This window comes from Oculina patagonica, chromosome 11 (assembly GCF_052425735.1).
Source record: "Oculina patagonica isolate OP01 chromosome 11, crgOcupat, whole genome shotgun sequence".
NCBI classification, from domain to species: Eukaryota; Metazoa; Cnidaria; class Anthozoa; order Scleractinia; family Oculinidae; genus Oculina; species Oculina patagonica.
In genome coordinates, this window is record NC_135768.1 from 5,986,124 (window position 1) to 6,004,184 (window position 18,061).

Below are 18,061 nucleotides of genomic sequence, written 5' to 3' on the forward strand. Positions count from 1 at the left end.
ATCTCCTGAAAATGAACCAAAAACTTTAGTGAAAGAATAAATCAACAACAAATTCGTTGGTATATAGAACACACGTCCCCTTTACTAACTATGGTATAATTATAGGGAAAGAAATCAAATGCCACTGCATCATTTAATTAATGCCTTCGAGTGGACCACTCGTTGTCAGTGAAAGACAGAAGCTCGTTGACAACTAGAGCCACGTTGTTGTTATGCTTCTTGAGTAGCTGCTCATTGAGCTTGCGATCACAGAAGCCCATCTCCATCAGACATTCTTGACACGCGGCGGGAGATCGACCAGCAGGCCAGGTTACAGCGTGCACTTCCGGAGCATCCTGTGGGGAGAGGGGTGAGCATACCGTTAGCTACATTACCAGGTCACTACAGGCAAGGAAAGGTTTTTCAGCTTCAAACTTCATGAGTTCAAATAAGCAAATGACTATCCCAACATTATAAAGAGAAAAGATAAACATTTGACATATGTTTAAAACATTTGTTATTTGAAACTGATGAAGACTGAAGATGTTCAGATGAAACGTCTTGATGTAGTTTTTTGTGAACGCTGTATATTACACATTCAGTACTTCACTAAGTATCAGTGAGACTAGCTAAATTTTAAAGATAAACTTCTGGGCAGTTAAAAACTCCCAGTTTTTAAAGTATATAATTACAACTATTGACGAAGCATCCCCTAAAATTGCGTGACAAAGTAGCCCCTAATGACGGGACCTAGTTAGCCTCTAGAATAGTACATGTATGATACTATAAAATGGCATGATCATGTTAATTCAAGCAGCTTACATTTCAACAGTTAGCACTGGTTAGAGCAGGTCAACTTACCTGAACAGGTGTTTCATCGGACTCTGGTGGTGGATTCACTGAAATCTCACATCCTTGCTCAGCATTGTACGTTGCTGTAGTCTGTGGCTTAGGCCCACCGTTGATCAAATTCTCCACAGTGGTTATAGCAGCTCTACCTGCACTGGCTGCAGCATCTATTACAGTGGACAATACATCAGACACAACATTGGCCGCAAAATCACTGCTACTACTGTTATGTCGGACCCGCTGGACAACAGTAACTTCACTCGCGGGAACAGTTGTGGGGACTGTAACTACGTGTGTTGAAGGCTCTGGTTGCAATGCGACAGGGGTTGGTTCATCTGGGCCTGAGAAGGGCTGGGTGGCAATGGGTTGAGAGCTTGCTTCTGGCAAGACAGGTCCATCACTGCTTCTATTGTGATCATCATCCTCATCATCATCATCATCGTTATCATCAGGGTTGTCATTGTGTGATGGTTCAGGGGCAGGTAAGGGTTCAGAGGTGATGGGTAGATTAGGTGGCGCTTCCATTGTTAAGGCGGTCTCCAGCCCTGGTTGAGGGATCAGTGGCTCAGGTAGCAGTGGGATAGTCTCCCCAGCAAGATCAAAAACACGATTTTCCTCCTCCGTGGTAGTCCTTGAAGTCATCTCCAATGTTGTTTCAATACTGCTGACACTCCTTTGTTCAATATAAGAAGCACTGCTTGGACCACTCTTCAACTCGCTTTGGAGTGTAGTTTGATTGTTAAGGGTGAATGAGAAAGGCCCCTGTTGACTCTCTGTCATTTGCTTGTATTCTGTTATGCTGACAGTGACAGGGGAGGGATCTGCAGTCAGGGGGGCGTCTGGATCGAAGCAGGAAGGGACGGGTACCACCATGAACTCATCTGACATATCGCTGGAGATGCTTTCAGCATCACTGGCGACATCTGTGAAATAACAAAGAATTACTAAAAAGACCTTTGTTGTGTAATACATGTTGACAGAGTAAGAATCAAGCACAAGAAAGGACTTGAAAGCAGTATGTGACAAGCAGGTAGGGGTTCCTCTGGAAAGCTACACAGGAGTTGGGGGGTGTACCATTAGTTGTAGCTAAAATTAGCTATCAGAACACAATTCTATACTTTTTGTGATCTGAACCAACCAATAAACATCTGAGCTTTAATTTCATTCAAGTCCAGCCATAATTACATCTAATAGTGTGGTCGTCCAGGTCAGGTGAGAGTAGTTTTGAAAAGAACTGTTGTTGGTGACTGACATTTCAACAACCTGTGCGGAAGTCACCTTCAGAGTCTAGTGAAACTTTAGTTGTTGTCAGTCGGTAAGTCTGGTCGGTTGAAGCTGATTGGTCAGTTTAGCCAGGTCGTTATTGGCTGTAAGACTTGTGTAAAGTAAGACTCGCTCAGATAGTCACAGACTCTCAGATACTTGTATGACCCTTGTCACACCTGCTCCATCCTAGCACTTCTGAGGTCTTGACGCCATGACAATTCACTGAGGAAGCAGCTACACCCTGGCTACAATTAGCTATTTACACCAGGATAATGATTACCCTACAAGCAGGCTTGTGTTTGTTTGGGGCCTCACCACCAGCTCCCACCCTGGTAGACCATGCCGGCACTTTCTCACAGCTTCACTAATCACACAAAGGCCCCAAACATGAGCCTTCCCGCAGGTGAAAAAAAAAACTTTCAATTAGTACCTTCAGTAGCACATGCCATAAGTTCCTCTATCTGCGCCATATCACATGACTCTGTATCAAGGACACACCCTGCAGCATCCCACTCCAGCTCAGCAGCCTGAGCAGCTTGGCTTGCCATCAGCACTGATTCTAACGGCATCCTGATCTTTGCAAACTCTGCAGTATCCTCAGAGCTGAGGTATGCAACCGATCCTGATGCCTCGTCTGGTTCCTCAGCCTCCACCCCCTGGGGAACTATGTCCTCCACAAGTTTCCTGACAGGGGAGGTGTTCCGTTCAGGGAATGCACTGTTGACCAGGGTGGTGTTGTCATGGCTTGGATACAGTGCTGGTTCTTGTTTGAGTAAAAAAAAGAAAGATGGCCCATGAGGTCTTAAGTAACATTACTTATAACAGTGCTGCATGTTGTACTACTTGACAAAGTTTTTAATTAATTTTTGACAATGTTTTGACATCTTTCTGAGAACTTGATGGCTTTCATTTGTATAGCTAATCAAAGTGCAAGAACTATGAGATGTGGTGTTGTTGAGGTTCCACATTTGATGGGCCATTGGGCTCAAATGCAGACTTAACCATTTTTTACCAAGCTCCAAATTCCCTCTCTGACAATGTAAACTCTGCCATCCTTGCTTCATGCATTTTGAATTGACTGGCCAATTAAAACAGATACATGTAGTTAAAACATGTACATGTAGTTATCACAAATTAGTCTACAACTTTTTGAATGGCAACAGTATGGCACGCGAGGAGCAAGGTAACACAAGGACGTGTTTGATTATGGATTGTACCTGGTTGTGCTGGTGAGTTCTGCATCAATGGCACTTCACATTCCACATTCTCTCCTTCAACAATAATCTGGCACCAGAACAAAGGGCCAAATGGAATACTGTGATGGCACAACTGCCATTTACTGCAACAAAACAAATAAATTATTCTGATTAACTACAGAAAGTTCTTATGATTCCCCAGTTACCAAGAAAGCAAAAAAAAGGAAAGATGGATTGTGGAAGTGTAGAGGATGCAACCCAATGAAGATCCCACAAATGCAATAAAATAGATCAGAAAAATTAATGGTAAGAGAAGCCCAGAGGGGGACTCCCCTATAAGGTACCAGAATCTCATTTTCTGAGCGTGGTCCAAATTAATTTAAGAGGTACCAATAATCTAAAATAACACAATTATTGGCAGTGGCAATTTGATGACTGGATGACTGTTTTCAAGTAAATAATTCAGCAATAAATGCTATTTGCATCAGAAGCCCTAAAAGGTACCACAACTCTAGCAGCAGTCATTTTAGGTTTTAGCACCCTAAGTGGTACAATTCCACAAATTTTACCCCCTAAAAGGTACAAGCACCCCCCTGTCATTTTATAGGGGAGTCCTCACCCTGGGAGAGAAGTACATGTTAATTGGTATGCACTGAAGAATGAAGAAGGAAAGATAGGAGAAGCTGGGGTGGAAGAGTTGGAGGCACATGAAGTGGCTGTCAGAACACCTACCTTTCATAATGGCCAGGGACTGCAGGTGCAATGAAGGGAACAACAAGTTCACCTTGTTCGTCTGGTTTAAGGAATGGTACCTCCACCTTGTTCTCTCCTGATGCCACTAAGATGTTACCCTCCACACATTGCAGCTGTAGGGGGTAAAAAAAAAACAAATTTAGTAAAGTGCGACTTGGACAATTTCTGAAACTTCTGAAAACACAAATGCTCTGGATTTAATGTTTCAACTAAGAACTTTTCACAATGATTACACAAACTTGTATGATAATTGTACAATGTACAACAGACACATATTAAATGCATACAAACTGTACATTGTGTCAACTACCCCCCCCCCTTCCAGGAAGTTTTTTTGGTTAAACCCCCCCCCTCCTAACATGTGTTATATCTGTTCAAATTATATAAAACATCTAGTACCTTCTTATAATAAACTACAACTTCTTTGAAGAAAAGAGGATTGATAGAAATATTGCTAAATACATGTTGCAGATGGATGGGGTTGTAGTTTAAATTAATAATCAAACTAAGTAAAAAATAAACAAAATTCAATAAACTATTAAAAATTAACATAAATCCTGACTGAAACAATTAGTGCTTATTAACAAGCATTTGACCTTGAACATTAATAGAATCATATAGTTTTAATCACATTTATTGACAAATACAACTGTAATCTCGTTCCCACATCTCGCAGGTAGACAAGCCGGAAGGCGAGATCTGGCCAAGTAAGAAAATTCAATTTTTTTGATTGACTGTGTCACAGCGCTAAAATTTGAACGTGCGATGCGGCCCCAAGGGAATTCAATGTCTGTTTTTTATGCAAATTATAGATCATGCACGCAATCATAATATATTCATTTTTGAGACGTTTCGTTTTTTACAGTCGGCCTCAAAAGACAAGAAGATTTCGTTTTAGTTGTTTGTAGCATTATAAAGCTATTTCTGACGAATAACGATGTTTAAAAACAGAGAATCCGCCGTAAGAATATTTACGTTTGATTATGTGACCGGATCAAATTTGCATAAAATCTAGACATGTCTCAGTCATTGCATGTAACCGCCAAATGAACAATTTTTTTAAATCAAATAAATATTTTTACCCGACCTAAAGCTTTCATGATTGCCTTCTGCTTAATTCTTTAGTAAAATACTCTGCTAGATATTATTCCAGGAAAGACGAGAATGGTAAAGCATTCGTTATTCATTTGGTTGAGGATTGGATATTCATTTGATTGCCATTTTCTTAGAATTGTCTAGGGCATGCGCAATTGACTCGCCTGCCACATTCCTGACAGGCAATCACGTGGTGCAAATCGGATTTGACCAGATCTCGCCTTCGGCTTCGCCCACGAGATCTGGGAACGAGATTAATACAACTGCAATAAACTGAATTGCATTTATTATTACCGGGTACTTTCAAACCACAACAATTTAATTTTCATCAATAAAATATTTACCACTGTCTTGGCATTCCATCTGCGTCCTTTGTTTTTGACAACCCAGCGCTTCAAAAACTGCAAAACAAATTAAACAAAAAGAAGTTTTAACAGTTTATCAAGAACACGATTATACAATTGATTCACTCACTCTTCTACTAACGCATAAAGTAATTAAAAGCAGTTTTTTCCCTTGTGCCTTACCTTCTCTCCTCCCTTCAACACTGTTCCATCTGGTATGCTAGCATCTGCAATGAACTCAGCATTAAGACAATTTTGAAGCCTCTCAAGGGCGGTGGCAGAATCCCTCTCATGTCGCCTGTTTATTTAAAAAAAAAAAACATGTTCAGTAATCTCAAATATTTTTAACAATACGAACTGAATCTTCAGTTATTTATGTAACAGTCACTATGGCCATGTATGGGGTACATACTGGGAAGTCCATGGAGGCTGGCCACTAAGAGTTAGTTGTATGACATCATGGGTTCGACTCCGTTTGAGGGCAAAGAATGCCCTCAGTGCGTTGTGTTTTGAAAACACTAGAGACAAGGTACACAATACTTATTGCGGTTTTCAGTGATATGCGCACTCTGAAATTCAAAATCCAACTAACAATTGCGTTTTTCGCCACCATCAATCATAATTATGGTGACAGCCAATGAACCATGAAAACAGAAACAAACTGGAGCAAAATCTACCAATCACAACTGATGGATGTGACCTTTTGACCTGGTTGAACTGAACTTCTGTTTTCCGAGAGGTCCACTAACTAAGATGATTTATGGCAGCAAGAAGTGTAAACCGTTGGTTGAGGATTGAATTTCCGAGTTCGAATATCACTGAAAACCACAATAAATCTTTGAAATAAGTTGTCATTGAATAATTATTATAATTTATTGTAATTATTTTCAAAGTGCAAGGAACCTACATTTGCCTCCATTCCATCCTGGTCTTCCTTTTCAACTCTCTCTTTTCCTTTTCATCCTTCTTGACAGCCTTTGCTAACTTTTTCTCCTTCTTCTTCTCCTTTTTCTCATCCTTCTCTCTCTTTTTCTCTTCTTTCTTTTCATTCTTGATCTCCTCTTTCAGTGCCATCCTGTAGACAAACTTCTTCAACAGTGGCACCATTTCACCATTTTTACGTCCAATTCCAGGCACATGATGTCGCAGCTTAGCAAAGAAATGGCCAGGATCGTGAATTCCTTCCTTTCCTTCACAATCTTCACACAGGTCATAGTCTGTACAGAAACTGTGGATAAATATGAGAAACTATAAATCTTCTGTTTATACATGAAGGCCCAACTCTGTTAGTTACATGACTTGTAAGCATTGCAAGTTCTGGCTCTTCTTGTCATCCCCATGGCTTGAAAAGTCATGTCTGGGACAAGTCATCTAATTACTTAATCACAACAAAAGTAAACTTAGACAAGCACAATTTACATGTAAGAGCTGCAAGCCTGATTTGTATATCAGCTCCTAGTTGCCCCTATTCGACCATTGCGATATCAGCAGAATCTTCTTAAGTTAGTGATAGCAGAGGGACCCCTCCAAACAAAATGTTTGAGGGGCTGAGCAGAAACTGAATCCTTACCAGCATTTATATCGAATTCCAGCAATCGCTTGGCTGCATCCAGCACATACAATGCCTTTATGCATAACTGAAAACAAAAACAAAAAATTACTCTTAGTTAAATAATATCTTTTGCTAGATGTGTAGTTCCAGAAAATGTCCATACCCCCCCCCCCCCCCACACACACACACACACACAGAAAAGGGTGGGAGGGATCTTAAAGGCCAAAACCTGAAACTTAATTGGAATTTCCAGAGGGGGTGGGGGTATTTATTTATGGAACTACACAATCGCAAATGAGATGTGAATCCTTGATAATCTGGGAGAGTTATAATTAGTCAAAGATAGGCCAGATTTGGAATAAAAAAGGTTTTATCAAGACGACGAGAATTACCTTTGGAGCTGGTTGACTTCCCAGGCTTTTGCATGGGTGAAGAGCTTGCTGAAGGATCACTTATGTGGAGTCCTTGAAGATTCTTCATTGTTTCTTCCACTATGCGTGGCAGAGACTGTGAATTGACAGCAAAACAAAAACTATGTGAAACAAATTTAACAATGAACAGCAATTTTATTTAATGGGCTTTTACACTAAAATAGAGACAAAGCTCCTTATCTAGTAGTGAATGTTTTCTAATGTGTGATCATGGGACCTTCACAGGAGCTACATACTAGAGAGCCATGATTGTTAGATTGATACATGCTCTCTTCAGTTAAAAGCTTGGTGATTTTTGCTGATTACTCGCTGTTCCCACTCCCCCTTCAAATACTGTAAAAACTCTTACTTCTTTTTTTTTAATGATGCCCATCCTTGCCCCTCACCATACTAATAAGGAGTACAGGTATCTCACATCTATTTTTCCCATCCATCCCAATCTTCTCTAATCATTACCTCTTGCACCACACGATGAACTGCTTCTACGACTGAGGCATGACTGGCATTGGTAGGATTAGATGTATTGCCCGCAGCAGTAGGAGAACTGTCTGAAGGTCGAGGATTGTCATCTGTGCTACCCTCTTCTCCTGTTTCCGTTGGACCTACTTCAGCTTGATTAGGAGAGGAAAGGAGATTTTCATCTTCTATGTTCACCACAGCTGCCATCACATTGCCTGGCAGAAGACAATATTACAGATAGGGTTAGCTTCTGTTAGATCACAATCAAGAGCAATGTTACATATTATTTTCAATTGTGAACTGCATGTTTGATATAATGGGCATTATATTGCTCACAATTTTTAGTCAAGCAGATAAATCTGACTGATAATCGGAATTGGATTTTAAAACTTTTTAACTCAGTCTCATAAAAATAAATTCTTTTTCGGTTTAATGCTGACTGCCAGTTATTTCATGTAATTTTTACAGTGTTTGGTAGTATGTCCAGACACTTGATTTCAGGGGCGGATCCAGGGGAGGTGGATTGGGTGGCTAGCCACCCCCCTTGATCCACATGAAAAATAAAAATAAACGGGCTCCTGACACATTCAAATACAAACTAAGGACAATGACACTGGGTAAGGTGAAAAAAAGTAATATCTTTAGCTAAAGTAAATTTAAAATTTTATTTACATCCACCTTCCTCAGCCAAGCGGCCGTCCAGCCGTTCCAAGTTAAGGACGGCCACACACACAAATAAGAGACTTTCGACAGCCTGTTTTACAAACTTCTGTGCTTAATGCAACAAAACATTTGTGTATAATTTTAAAAAAATTACATTCATTTTAGCTTTCAAGAGTTGTTTTAGCCTTGCTGGCATGATTTTCTTCTCCATTTACATCTGTTTTAACAGCGATTTTTCGTTTTCTTCTCGTCGAAGCGATTTCAAAAGCAAAGCCGCTGTTCTAAAAACATTTTCTCACCAAGTTGTCCCCAGGCCACTTTGCCAAGGGGCAAAAACAGGGACCCCGGCTAAAAATTTTCACGCACGTGGATGAGCAAAACATCACATATATGTTCTTTCGTGTAAGTTCGTGGCTTGTCAACTTCAAATTTCAATCACTGTTCATAAGAACTAGAGTTTCTGTCTCAAATACAATTCAAGTTAAGTTGAGGAAAAATAGTTTTGCCAAATTATCAAGGAAAAACAGTGGTTTAATAACTTAATTGAAAGATGTTAAAGCTGCTCAGAATCGCGGAAATCACGTCTAAGAGGCTTCAACTTTTTAAAATTTTCTGAGGGGGCATGCCCCCCAGACCCCCCTTCGGGGATGGCAGCTACGGCCCCATGAAATATCGGCCTTTGAAAATCCTACCTAAAAGCCTGCTACCCCACTCCCCTTTCCCCATAAAAAAAACTGGGGCTTAAACAAGATAGTAAACAAAAATATTGGTAAACAGTCACCCCCCTTTGAAAAATCCTGGATCCGCCCCTGTGATTTTTATTAATTTTATTAGTCCTTTTTTTCATGAAATGTTTTTCAGAGATTGCAATGAGCTCCTTATGCTATCTTCCTTTTTCCTTGACTTCATAACTATTTTGATAAACTATATGCCACATGTTCATGCATTTGCTCCTTCACAGCTTTAAACTTCAGTCTGAGATGACATTAAAAAGAAAACAATGAATCTAAATGCTCCCAGTGATTACCTTGCTGGTTAACAAACACATAAGAATCCTCCTCCACTTCACCAAGTTGCTGCTCATCACCAGGCTCCTTGGTCTGCATCACATCCAAAGAACTACGCAGCTTTTGGTGAAGTTTCTCATTCATGGACGCCAGTTCAACAGCAAGATTCTCTGCCAGCTGATGATAACACCCATTGCCCTTGCGCCCCTTGGAAGCTTTTTTGACTTTAGCTGGTGGTGGAGGTCTCTGGGGTGGACGGCTAGGGGGAGGCTGCATCAGTTGAACTAAAGGGATATATTGATCCTTTGGCGCAGTATCCTCAGGTACGCTCTCACAGGGAGGCTGCCTAGGTAAGGTATTCTGCACTTGGAATTCGACCACATTCTCCTTAGTAGCTTCAGCAGCATCACCATCGCAGGGCACTTCATTTTCTTTGGAAGGCAGTTTTTCCTCTTCTGTTGTCTTCCACAGGTCATCATTACAGACATCACCTGTTGCAGCTTCCTGGGAGCTTGGGGCTGCTACCATCCCAGGAACCGACGGTTCTGAGTCGTCCATTTTAGCTGTCTTAAAGGCACTGCTTGTTTCTGATTGGGCAGGGGGGTTAGACAGAAATTTTCGCTTTGGGGCTTGAGGCTACAAAGAAAAATAAAGCAGTATTTAAGTACAGTGTACAGTCAATTTAACACTATTCCCAGAGATTTAGAGCAAGAAAAAAATAAGCCAGCCCATTGAAAAGCCCAGCCAGTTCCTCTGGTTTTTATTCCTTCAAAATTACCCATCTGTTTTCTTGTGAAATTTCAGCTTGTGACAAGCTGTCTTTCAATCGGTGAAATTTGCCAGTAGCCAGCCCTTAGTTATGCATTCCTGTAGTCCTCATTTTTACACACAAATTACCAACAATTCAAACTTCACTTACAACAGAATCTTCTTTAACACTTTCTCCAAGCAAATCCTTGAAACTTTCAATTCTCGCAGTAGATCCTTGATCAGAAGGAGTCTCCACAACAAGTCTTAATAAACCTGTTTTGCGAGTGACCTGCATTCAAAAGAAGATCATGTTCTTTAGCAAGCTTATGACGTCTGCATTAGCCCAGTGTTTGTGATAATTTGGCAATTACTAGTGACTGCCTAGAGCAAATAGTAGCTCCTTTTAAATAAAGAAATATGTTTTACATCTTTATTGTGGTGCACCCAGGAAGAAAACAAAAATTCCCAAAATACAGTATGTTTCCCTGACTTTTCACTGAACAGAGAACACCAGATTCACTGATGATAAAACTCATCAAATGAAAGAAGTTAATTCAAAAATTAATTTTTTACAAACCATAATATTTAATAAAATAGCTGTTATCAAAAATTAAAATTAAAATTAGGTAAGTGGCTCTGCAACCCCCTGACATGCTAGAATTAAAATTTCTATATCCACAGCATTTCTTTAAATAGTAAAAACAACTCTTCATACAAAAACCCGATCAACAGTTTCAACAAATTAACATTCATTTGCAACATGTTGTAGTTTCTGTGCTTACCTTCAATGCTTCTTCTAGTTCACCTAAAAAAATAAATAAGAATTATTTGAATCTACTGCTGATTTTAACATTAAGTTTTTTAAAGCCCTATGGAAGATTCATTGTAATTTTATCTAATATACTCTTGTCCCCATATTTTTCAAAAAAGTAACAATTTTCCATTCCTGTTTCAAGCCTGCTAAATGTCTCAGATTATCTGGGAGTCCCCTAGATACAGATGGAATCTCTTAGTCTCACATATGAGTCGTCAAATCTCCTAGATACTACAGAAAATGCTTAAAGTATGTTGTTTAGAGCTTATTTGTTGATTTGGGGAGATGGGGATCAAGCATGTTTGTCGCATTTTTGTTGAGTGGGCAGAGTTTTTTGTTTGGTCTGTGATTTACTTTTTTGCGAAAGCCAGGATTTGAATTTCTTCAGGTTGACATCTCTGTTGTTTACAAATTGCATGGTCAGCTTTTTAAATTGAACAAAAGCCTTGACTCAATGAAGGTTAAGACCCACCCAAGCCATAGAATAGCAAGAGAATAGCATGGGGTACAATTGTATATTGTAACCCTTGCTATTTTCTTTCTGCCCCCAGTATTTTAACCTTGGGTTGCTTTGCGAACAAAAACTGACTGCTCACACTCCAATATTTTTTACATAACTTGGTACTTGGGAATTCTACATGATTATTTTTTACTATGACCTTAAAGGCAGATTTGCATACCTCACTGTTTCATCATAATTATATGGGATCAAAACATACAAAGTCATGTACATCTAAGTAATGCTTAATAATAACTATTCCATGTACATATGCCTTTCAATATTACTACAGAAATACAGGAAACTAACATGGGATTTTCACCTCCAGTCCAATTCCAGTTAGCATTAAGAAAACGAAAACAGTGGCATGTTTTGGAATTAGGCCAAGCGACTTGAAATTAAACAAACAACAGCCTCAAGAATTTGAAGGAAAATGAAAATTTAGCAAAGTAATAGGACTTGTTAGGAATTCTAGCTTTTGTAAATAGGCTCATTTGGATATTGTCTAATACAATCAAATGGGCTTAAAAAGTAGTGTGTTCTTTACAACTCACCATGCGTTCCTAACGTGACCTAAAATTCAAGAAGATGAAACGAAAACCATCAGAGACATGAATGTATCGAAATTATATTGCAATACCAGCAAAATATGTGATCAGAGATGTGCATTGCACACCAAAGCTATATCAAATTATAGCCATAACAAAAGCTTATGGTTTTCATCGCCCCTATGAGCAATTAAAATTTCAAACGTTCTTTCCTTCTTCTATGTTTACTGAAGTGGAAGCTAGCAGCTTACGTACCAATTCGTTCTCATCGTCAATATACTTCAACGTAAAATCTTGCGTATTAAAGAGTTCCTTGATCTAGATAAGGAAGAAAATAAGACGAAAAGGTGTCAAACTCATATCTGAAGACGTCACAGGGCATCTAGAAGGATCCTGACTTTACCACCAAACGACTTTCGCCAATAGGCAGTTTCGAATTCACCTACTTGCAATTTTAGATCTTCCCAAGTTGAGTCGGAATTTATCTCAAATCGCCTGGTAATGGCGTTAGATCTCGCCTTCACTTTGACCTTGTTGGTCATCTGAGCAGTAAATAGCTGATTTTAGACTTCAGCAATGATTCCAAAAGGTTCAAAAACGGGTAAATACCCTTTCTTTTAGTGCTGACTAATTCTCGAAATCCGCAACTTCAGCAACTTCCTTGGACCAAAACAAAAATGACGACATGAAATTTGCAAGATATACATTACGTCACATCCCATATTTGGCAAAGGTAAAACCCGGATGAGACTTTTCGGACCCAGACCATCTCGGAAAGACTGATGAAACATGTCAAAATTCCCGTCTACGATCCGGCGTCCACAAGTACACGTTCCTAATTTTGAACATATTCACATGAAAGGGAAAAATTTGTTTGATGCTGCTAGCGATAGCTGTCTACTAGGGTTTTACAGGAAGGCTTGCTCCACACCAGGGTGTAACAACCCTGTCACACACCCTTGGTTAAATTAGGATATGGGTGGGGCAGCGGACATGCTCCTGGTGGGGTTATTCCCTATCTGACGTTCCCGAAGTATCGGTAAACCGCGACCTGGAAAGAGAGAGGCAGCTGACAGTCAGCTTTCAGCAACATTTCAGTTTTACACATTCTCCAATAGTCTTAAGCTGGTCTTAAGCTTCAATTTCCTATAGATTCTCAAGAGATAGCAGATACAAGTACGGGCTAGACCCAGGCTGCAATTTTGTTGCTCGAAACAAAATTGACCCGTGGGTCTGAGTCTTTAGTTTTTCGGTTTTTCATATAATATCAGCTACACAAAGCACTTTGTACAAATTCGCTAGTCAGTATAGTTGTATTTACAACTAAAGAACACACATATACGGTGGGGGTTTTGGCACAAATCGCGACAACTCGCTCGGCTCACCCGGGCTCGCCTCGCTCCTTGTCGCGATTAGTGACCAAAACCCCCACCGTATGTGTGTGTACAAAAATCGCGAGCGGCACCCAAAATCTCTGCGGCTTGAGCGCTCACAAATCTCAAGCTGCCTTGCCGTGCCAGAAATAATTCCTATTGAACAAATACCCAATAAAGATAAAATGGGAAAAGGAAGGAAATCAATCATATCAACATGCCCAAAAAAAATCTCAAACAACACAAAAGAACAAGACATCATGCGTCCTAATTACCAGAAAAATGCAAAAAAAGAAAACTTTTTTATAAGAGAAGAAACCATCGAATTGTTAAAATCAGTCGACAAAAAGCTTCTTGCAAACTTTTTGACAAACAACACGTGTTAAAAACATGCAAAAATTGTCTGACAAAGTGCAAAAACGTTTTTTTTTTTGACAGAAAAATGGTTGCCCTGCGAGCGGCACGCAAAATCGCGAGCGACTTACGTGAGTTGCGTGACATTTTCAGAGAGAGTCTGGAAACCATATTTCTAGTTCTCAGGCCCTTGGACGAGCAGAAAGAAACATGGCGGCCTAATCAGGATTTAGTGTTTGGGCCGATAAAAAACGAAACAGAACAGATATTACAAAAAAAATACGCTCAGTTAACGCGCTGTAATTTTTTGTGCCCCCACAGAAGCTGGCGAAGTGAAGCGAAGAGAAGAAATCGAGAAATAACAGGATTTGATCACAGAAGTTTATCGATCGATCGAAAGAACTTTCCCGAAACATCGGACTCAATCGGGCCTGTTAATTTTTTTTTCTGCTTCAAGCATTGCTTCCACGACTTGATATGTTATCTGTCTGACCTCATTTTGCCAAACGGGAGTAGAAAGTTCGGTTAAAATAAAGCAAATCGCTTGGAAAAGAACCAACATTTTAGCCTATTTACCAAACTTTACCAAGTGTCTAATTAATGATGACATCATCCTGATGCCCAAAAGCGCATGCGTACTTGCTCAAAATAGGTGAAAGGGTACCACAAGTGAAAAATGTGACAAAGTGAACTATATATAAGTTAACGCGGCCGTAACTTTTTGTTAGTTCACAAATTCTGGTGAAGTCAAGGGAGGTAGTGGATGGCCAACCACTTGAATCCTGTTATAATGGCTTGTGCGGATGGTGAATTACGGGGTATAGGGGGACTCCTTTCAGTGGGAGATACCCCTGGGTGAACCCGCCTCGGCCCTACTGATAACGTGGGGGTGCTCAGAAATTCCTCGGGATTTCAAACCTCGGCAGAGGTAAAAATGCGGGACAGCCGCCTTGTCAGCGGCGGGGAAAAAGTCCTAGCCGGGGCTAGGCAAGAAACAGCCAACGAGCACCCCCCGACCAGGGTTTTGCCCTTTCGTTTGACCTGTCACGCAACGTCACGCGTGACTGTAACGCTCTGTGTCACACAATGTCACGCTGTGTGTAACACAATGTCACGATTTGTGCCATGCGTTAATTTTATTTTTTTGAACACTCAGATTAAATCCAGTGTTTATTTTCTCAAATCTGATTTCGACTCGGCTGCAAGACGTTTTTTTAATTTCTGCAGTTCTTGTTTTTTTATCTCCTGTCTCAGCCGTTCAATGTCAGGACTTCTTTGCTTTTTACTTTCTTTTGGAAGTGTGCCCTTACGAAATATTTGTTTTTGAATCTCATAACTCTCTTTCTCATTAAGAACGCTCTGAAACTCAGCATCTGTTATTTTGCCGTCAACAAGAGATTTGGAAAGAATTCGGTTGACGGTATCAAACTTTGACATGGCAAGGGCCATGATTTTGCAGTGCTTAATAAGTTTGGGCTCGAGTTTTTTGTAAAAACCGGTTAAAACTGCAGCGCTGGCACCGAACGTAGCAGCGACTATGCCAATCGGAAGAGCCGCAGGTAAGCCAATCCCTGTCATTGCAGCACCAACCCCCCCCTGCTGAAAGGGCACCAGAAACGCCACCAGCAATGAAGCAAGCGTAGTTGATAATTGTCTTTGTTCGCTTGTATTTTTTTGCAACCAGCCGATAGTGGTCAACTTCTTCGCTTAAATATTTCAAAACTTCATTCGCTTTTTGCAAACGGAAGTCATTCTGTTGCGGCAGAACAGGATATAAAGTTTGGGTTTCCGCGTGTTTTACGCTGTTTTCTTCGCTAACACCATAATCAGGTGCACTTGGGAGCACGTTAGCTGAAGACATGGTCGTATACTTTTAATTTTATTTTTGTATTTAATTTAATAATCTCATATGCAAGATTTAAGCCGTTAAATTCGAATAGATTTTCATTTTCATCTCTTATCGAAAGAGTCAGAGATGATACATTTTCTTCAGCCGCAACGTCGCGCAAGACGTTAAGATGCTTATTTTGGTAATGAATTTTTTCATACGGTTTCCCTCGTATGTCAAAACAAGCTAAAAGGCTTGAAGGCTTACCATTTAGCAAGCTTTGTTGCTTGTCAATAAGGTCACAGTTGATGAAGTAATTTTTAGGATTTGAAACATTATTTACCACAATTTGATTAAGAAAATCAGTATCACTAAGAACCCACAGATTTAAGAACTTAATAAGACTTTCATTCAGTCTAAAAGTTTTAATTTTGGCCTCGTTTGCTTTTATTATTAAGGAACGACCCGTAATGCCTTTTTTTACAGAAAACATATTTTTCTCTGGAAATCCTTTTTCAAAAATATCCCCAATGTCGTCGAGTGAGTAGTTTCCTTGCCGTATAAAACGCATTTCCTCCTTTTCCTCGTTCCCTTTTTTGTAAGAAACTATTCCATCCTCTTCCAAACTATTCCAGCTGTTGTAAAGAGAACAACTTAGCAGCCGGATATAGCTCGGTTTAGGAATAGGCTGGTCAAAATAAACAGTTTTCGGATTTTCTGTTGTGGTGACAGTGAGCACAACCATCTTTATAATTATCTTTTGAAAAATAAATCTTTAATATAAAATGGCTCCGCCTATTCCGAGAGCTGATGACATTTCTCAATCAATTTTTCTTGATTCCAAAGAAAGAGATTTTATGAAGTGGATGAAAACCCCAGAAGCAACTAAAATTTCTGAAGCGGCAAAAGACAATGCATGGAAACCTTTTCTTGCAAAATATCCAAACGCTGACCGAACAAAATTTGTTGCACAGGTTGAGTTCGCGTACAACCACACAGCAACGGCAGACATTTATTACAAGGCAGAGCAAGGCCATTTGATAAATGTTTTTGGCTCTGACAGCAAATATTGGAGCCCAGAGATGAAAAAAGCACTGGGGGTGAATCAAATTTCAGGCGGTTTTCCACAACAGCTGTCACCAAGCGGCGCAAAAGGCGCATCTTTACCAATTCCCGCGGTTGGATTTCACGAAGCCGCACCGAGTTTGAAAAAAATATTTAACAGCAAAATCAACATCTACGTAACACCAGATCAATATTTCACAACGAAATTAAGAGAGATTTTTCAAAAAACAAAACTGAAGCATACATCAGGAAAAGAGTCAAAAAGGTGGCTTGCTAGCCCAAATATTGGCTACTGGCCTCAACAACTTAACTTTGCTGTCTGGTGCGCGACAACAGGCAGTGGGATAAGTCGTGAAATTTTTGATGAAGAACACTCAGCTCTCAGTTTGCCACCTGTTGTGCGTAATTTTTACCTTTTTCACGTTTATTTTACAATAAGGCGAATATTGTTTCAGATGGGCGGAATTCAGAGCGTAAGCGCCTTGCCAGGCGACCCAACGTTTAGCCAGTTCGACAACAAGTACGACGTGGCTTCGTATAAAAGAATATGCGCTGAGTTCGGTGTCGACCCGTCAAGCGATTTTCGTTTCACAAGAGGCGCCAATCATGGGCTTGGTGATGTTTATATCTGGTTTACTAACATTGGACCAAAAAATTCTGGAGCAAAATACCCAGATTACGATAAATTTTCGGACGAAGGGGGAGCTGCAAGCAAGGGTAACTTAATTCAATATATCGAGCCAGACGACGCTGCATATGCACAGGCAGACTGGTTTTGTCCTAACGCCGCAGAAGGGCTGACTCAGGCAGGTTTGTCGAGAGTAAACCAGTCGATAGAGGCTTTTGTCTACTGTATTCTGGGTTCGCAGGTCAACGTTCGAAGTAGCATACTTGGCACAGGCGGCCGCGCAAAGGAGGCTCAAAGTGAGTTCCTCGTGTTGGTTGAAGACGCTATAAGGCAACCAGATCTGGCAAAGTCAGTTCAAAGATACCAACTTGCCATCGATGAAGCGAAGGTTCGGCTTAACCTTGCTGTCTGCCCTGGTGCCTGGCTGATGCCGGGTAGTATGGTGATAAACACAGAAAGCGTTGTCGGCTACAACAATCAGCTGAAGCAGGCTGTAGCAGGAATGAAAATAGGATTGAATAATGATGTTAATAAATCAACAAAAAAAGCAGCTCTTAAACTGATGGCCGGAGGACCATCAAAGGTAAACCCACCAAACAGCCACCCTT

General features: G+C 40.3%; 1 protein-coding gene across 1 annotated transcript; it reads right to left on the bottom strand.

The window, feature by feature from the left end:
• Positions 1-20: 20 nt before the first annotated feature.
• Positions 21-12,867, bottom strand: LOC144631230 (uncharacterized). The gene is made up of 17 exons (XM_078489643.1): positions 12,652-12,867; positions 12,461-12,523; positions 12,212-12,230; positions 11,127-11,149; positions 10,514-10,633; positions 9,615-10,230; positions 7,922-8,139; positions 7,427-7,541; positions 7,053-7,119; positions 6,390-6,710; positions 5,666-5,780; positions 5,483-5,539; positions 4,023-4,156; positions 3,312-3,433; positions 2,525-2,857; positions 841-1,751; positions 21-335 (listed from the first exon to the last, which is right to left on the bottom strand). Exons 1-17 carry the CDS (start codon positions 12,745-12,747, stop codon positions 138-140), a joined length of 3,528 nt encoding a protein of 1,175 aa, XP_078345769.1. The 5' UTR covers positions 12,748-12,867; the 3' UTR covers positions 21-137.
• Positions 12,868-18,061: the final 5,194 nt, after the last annotated feature.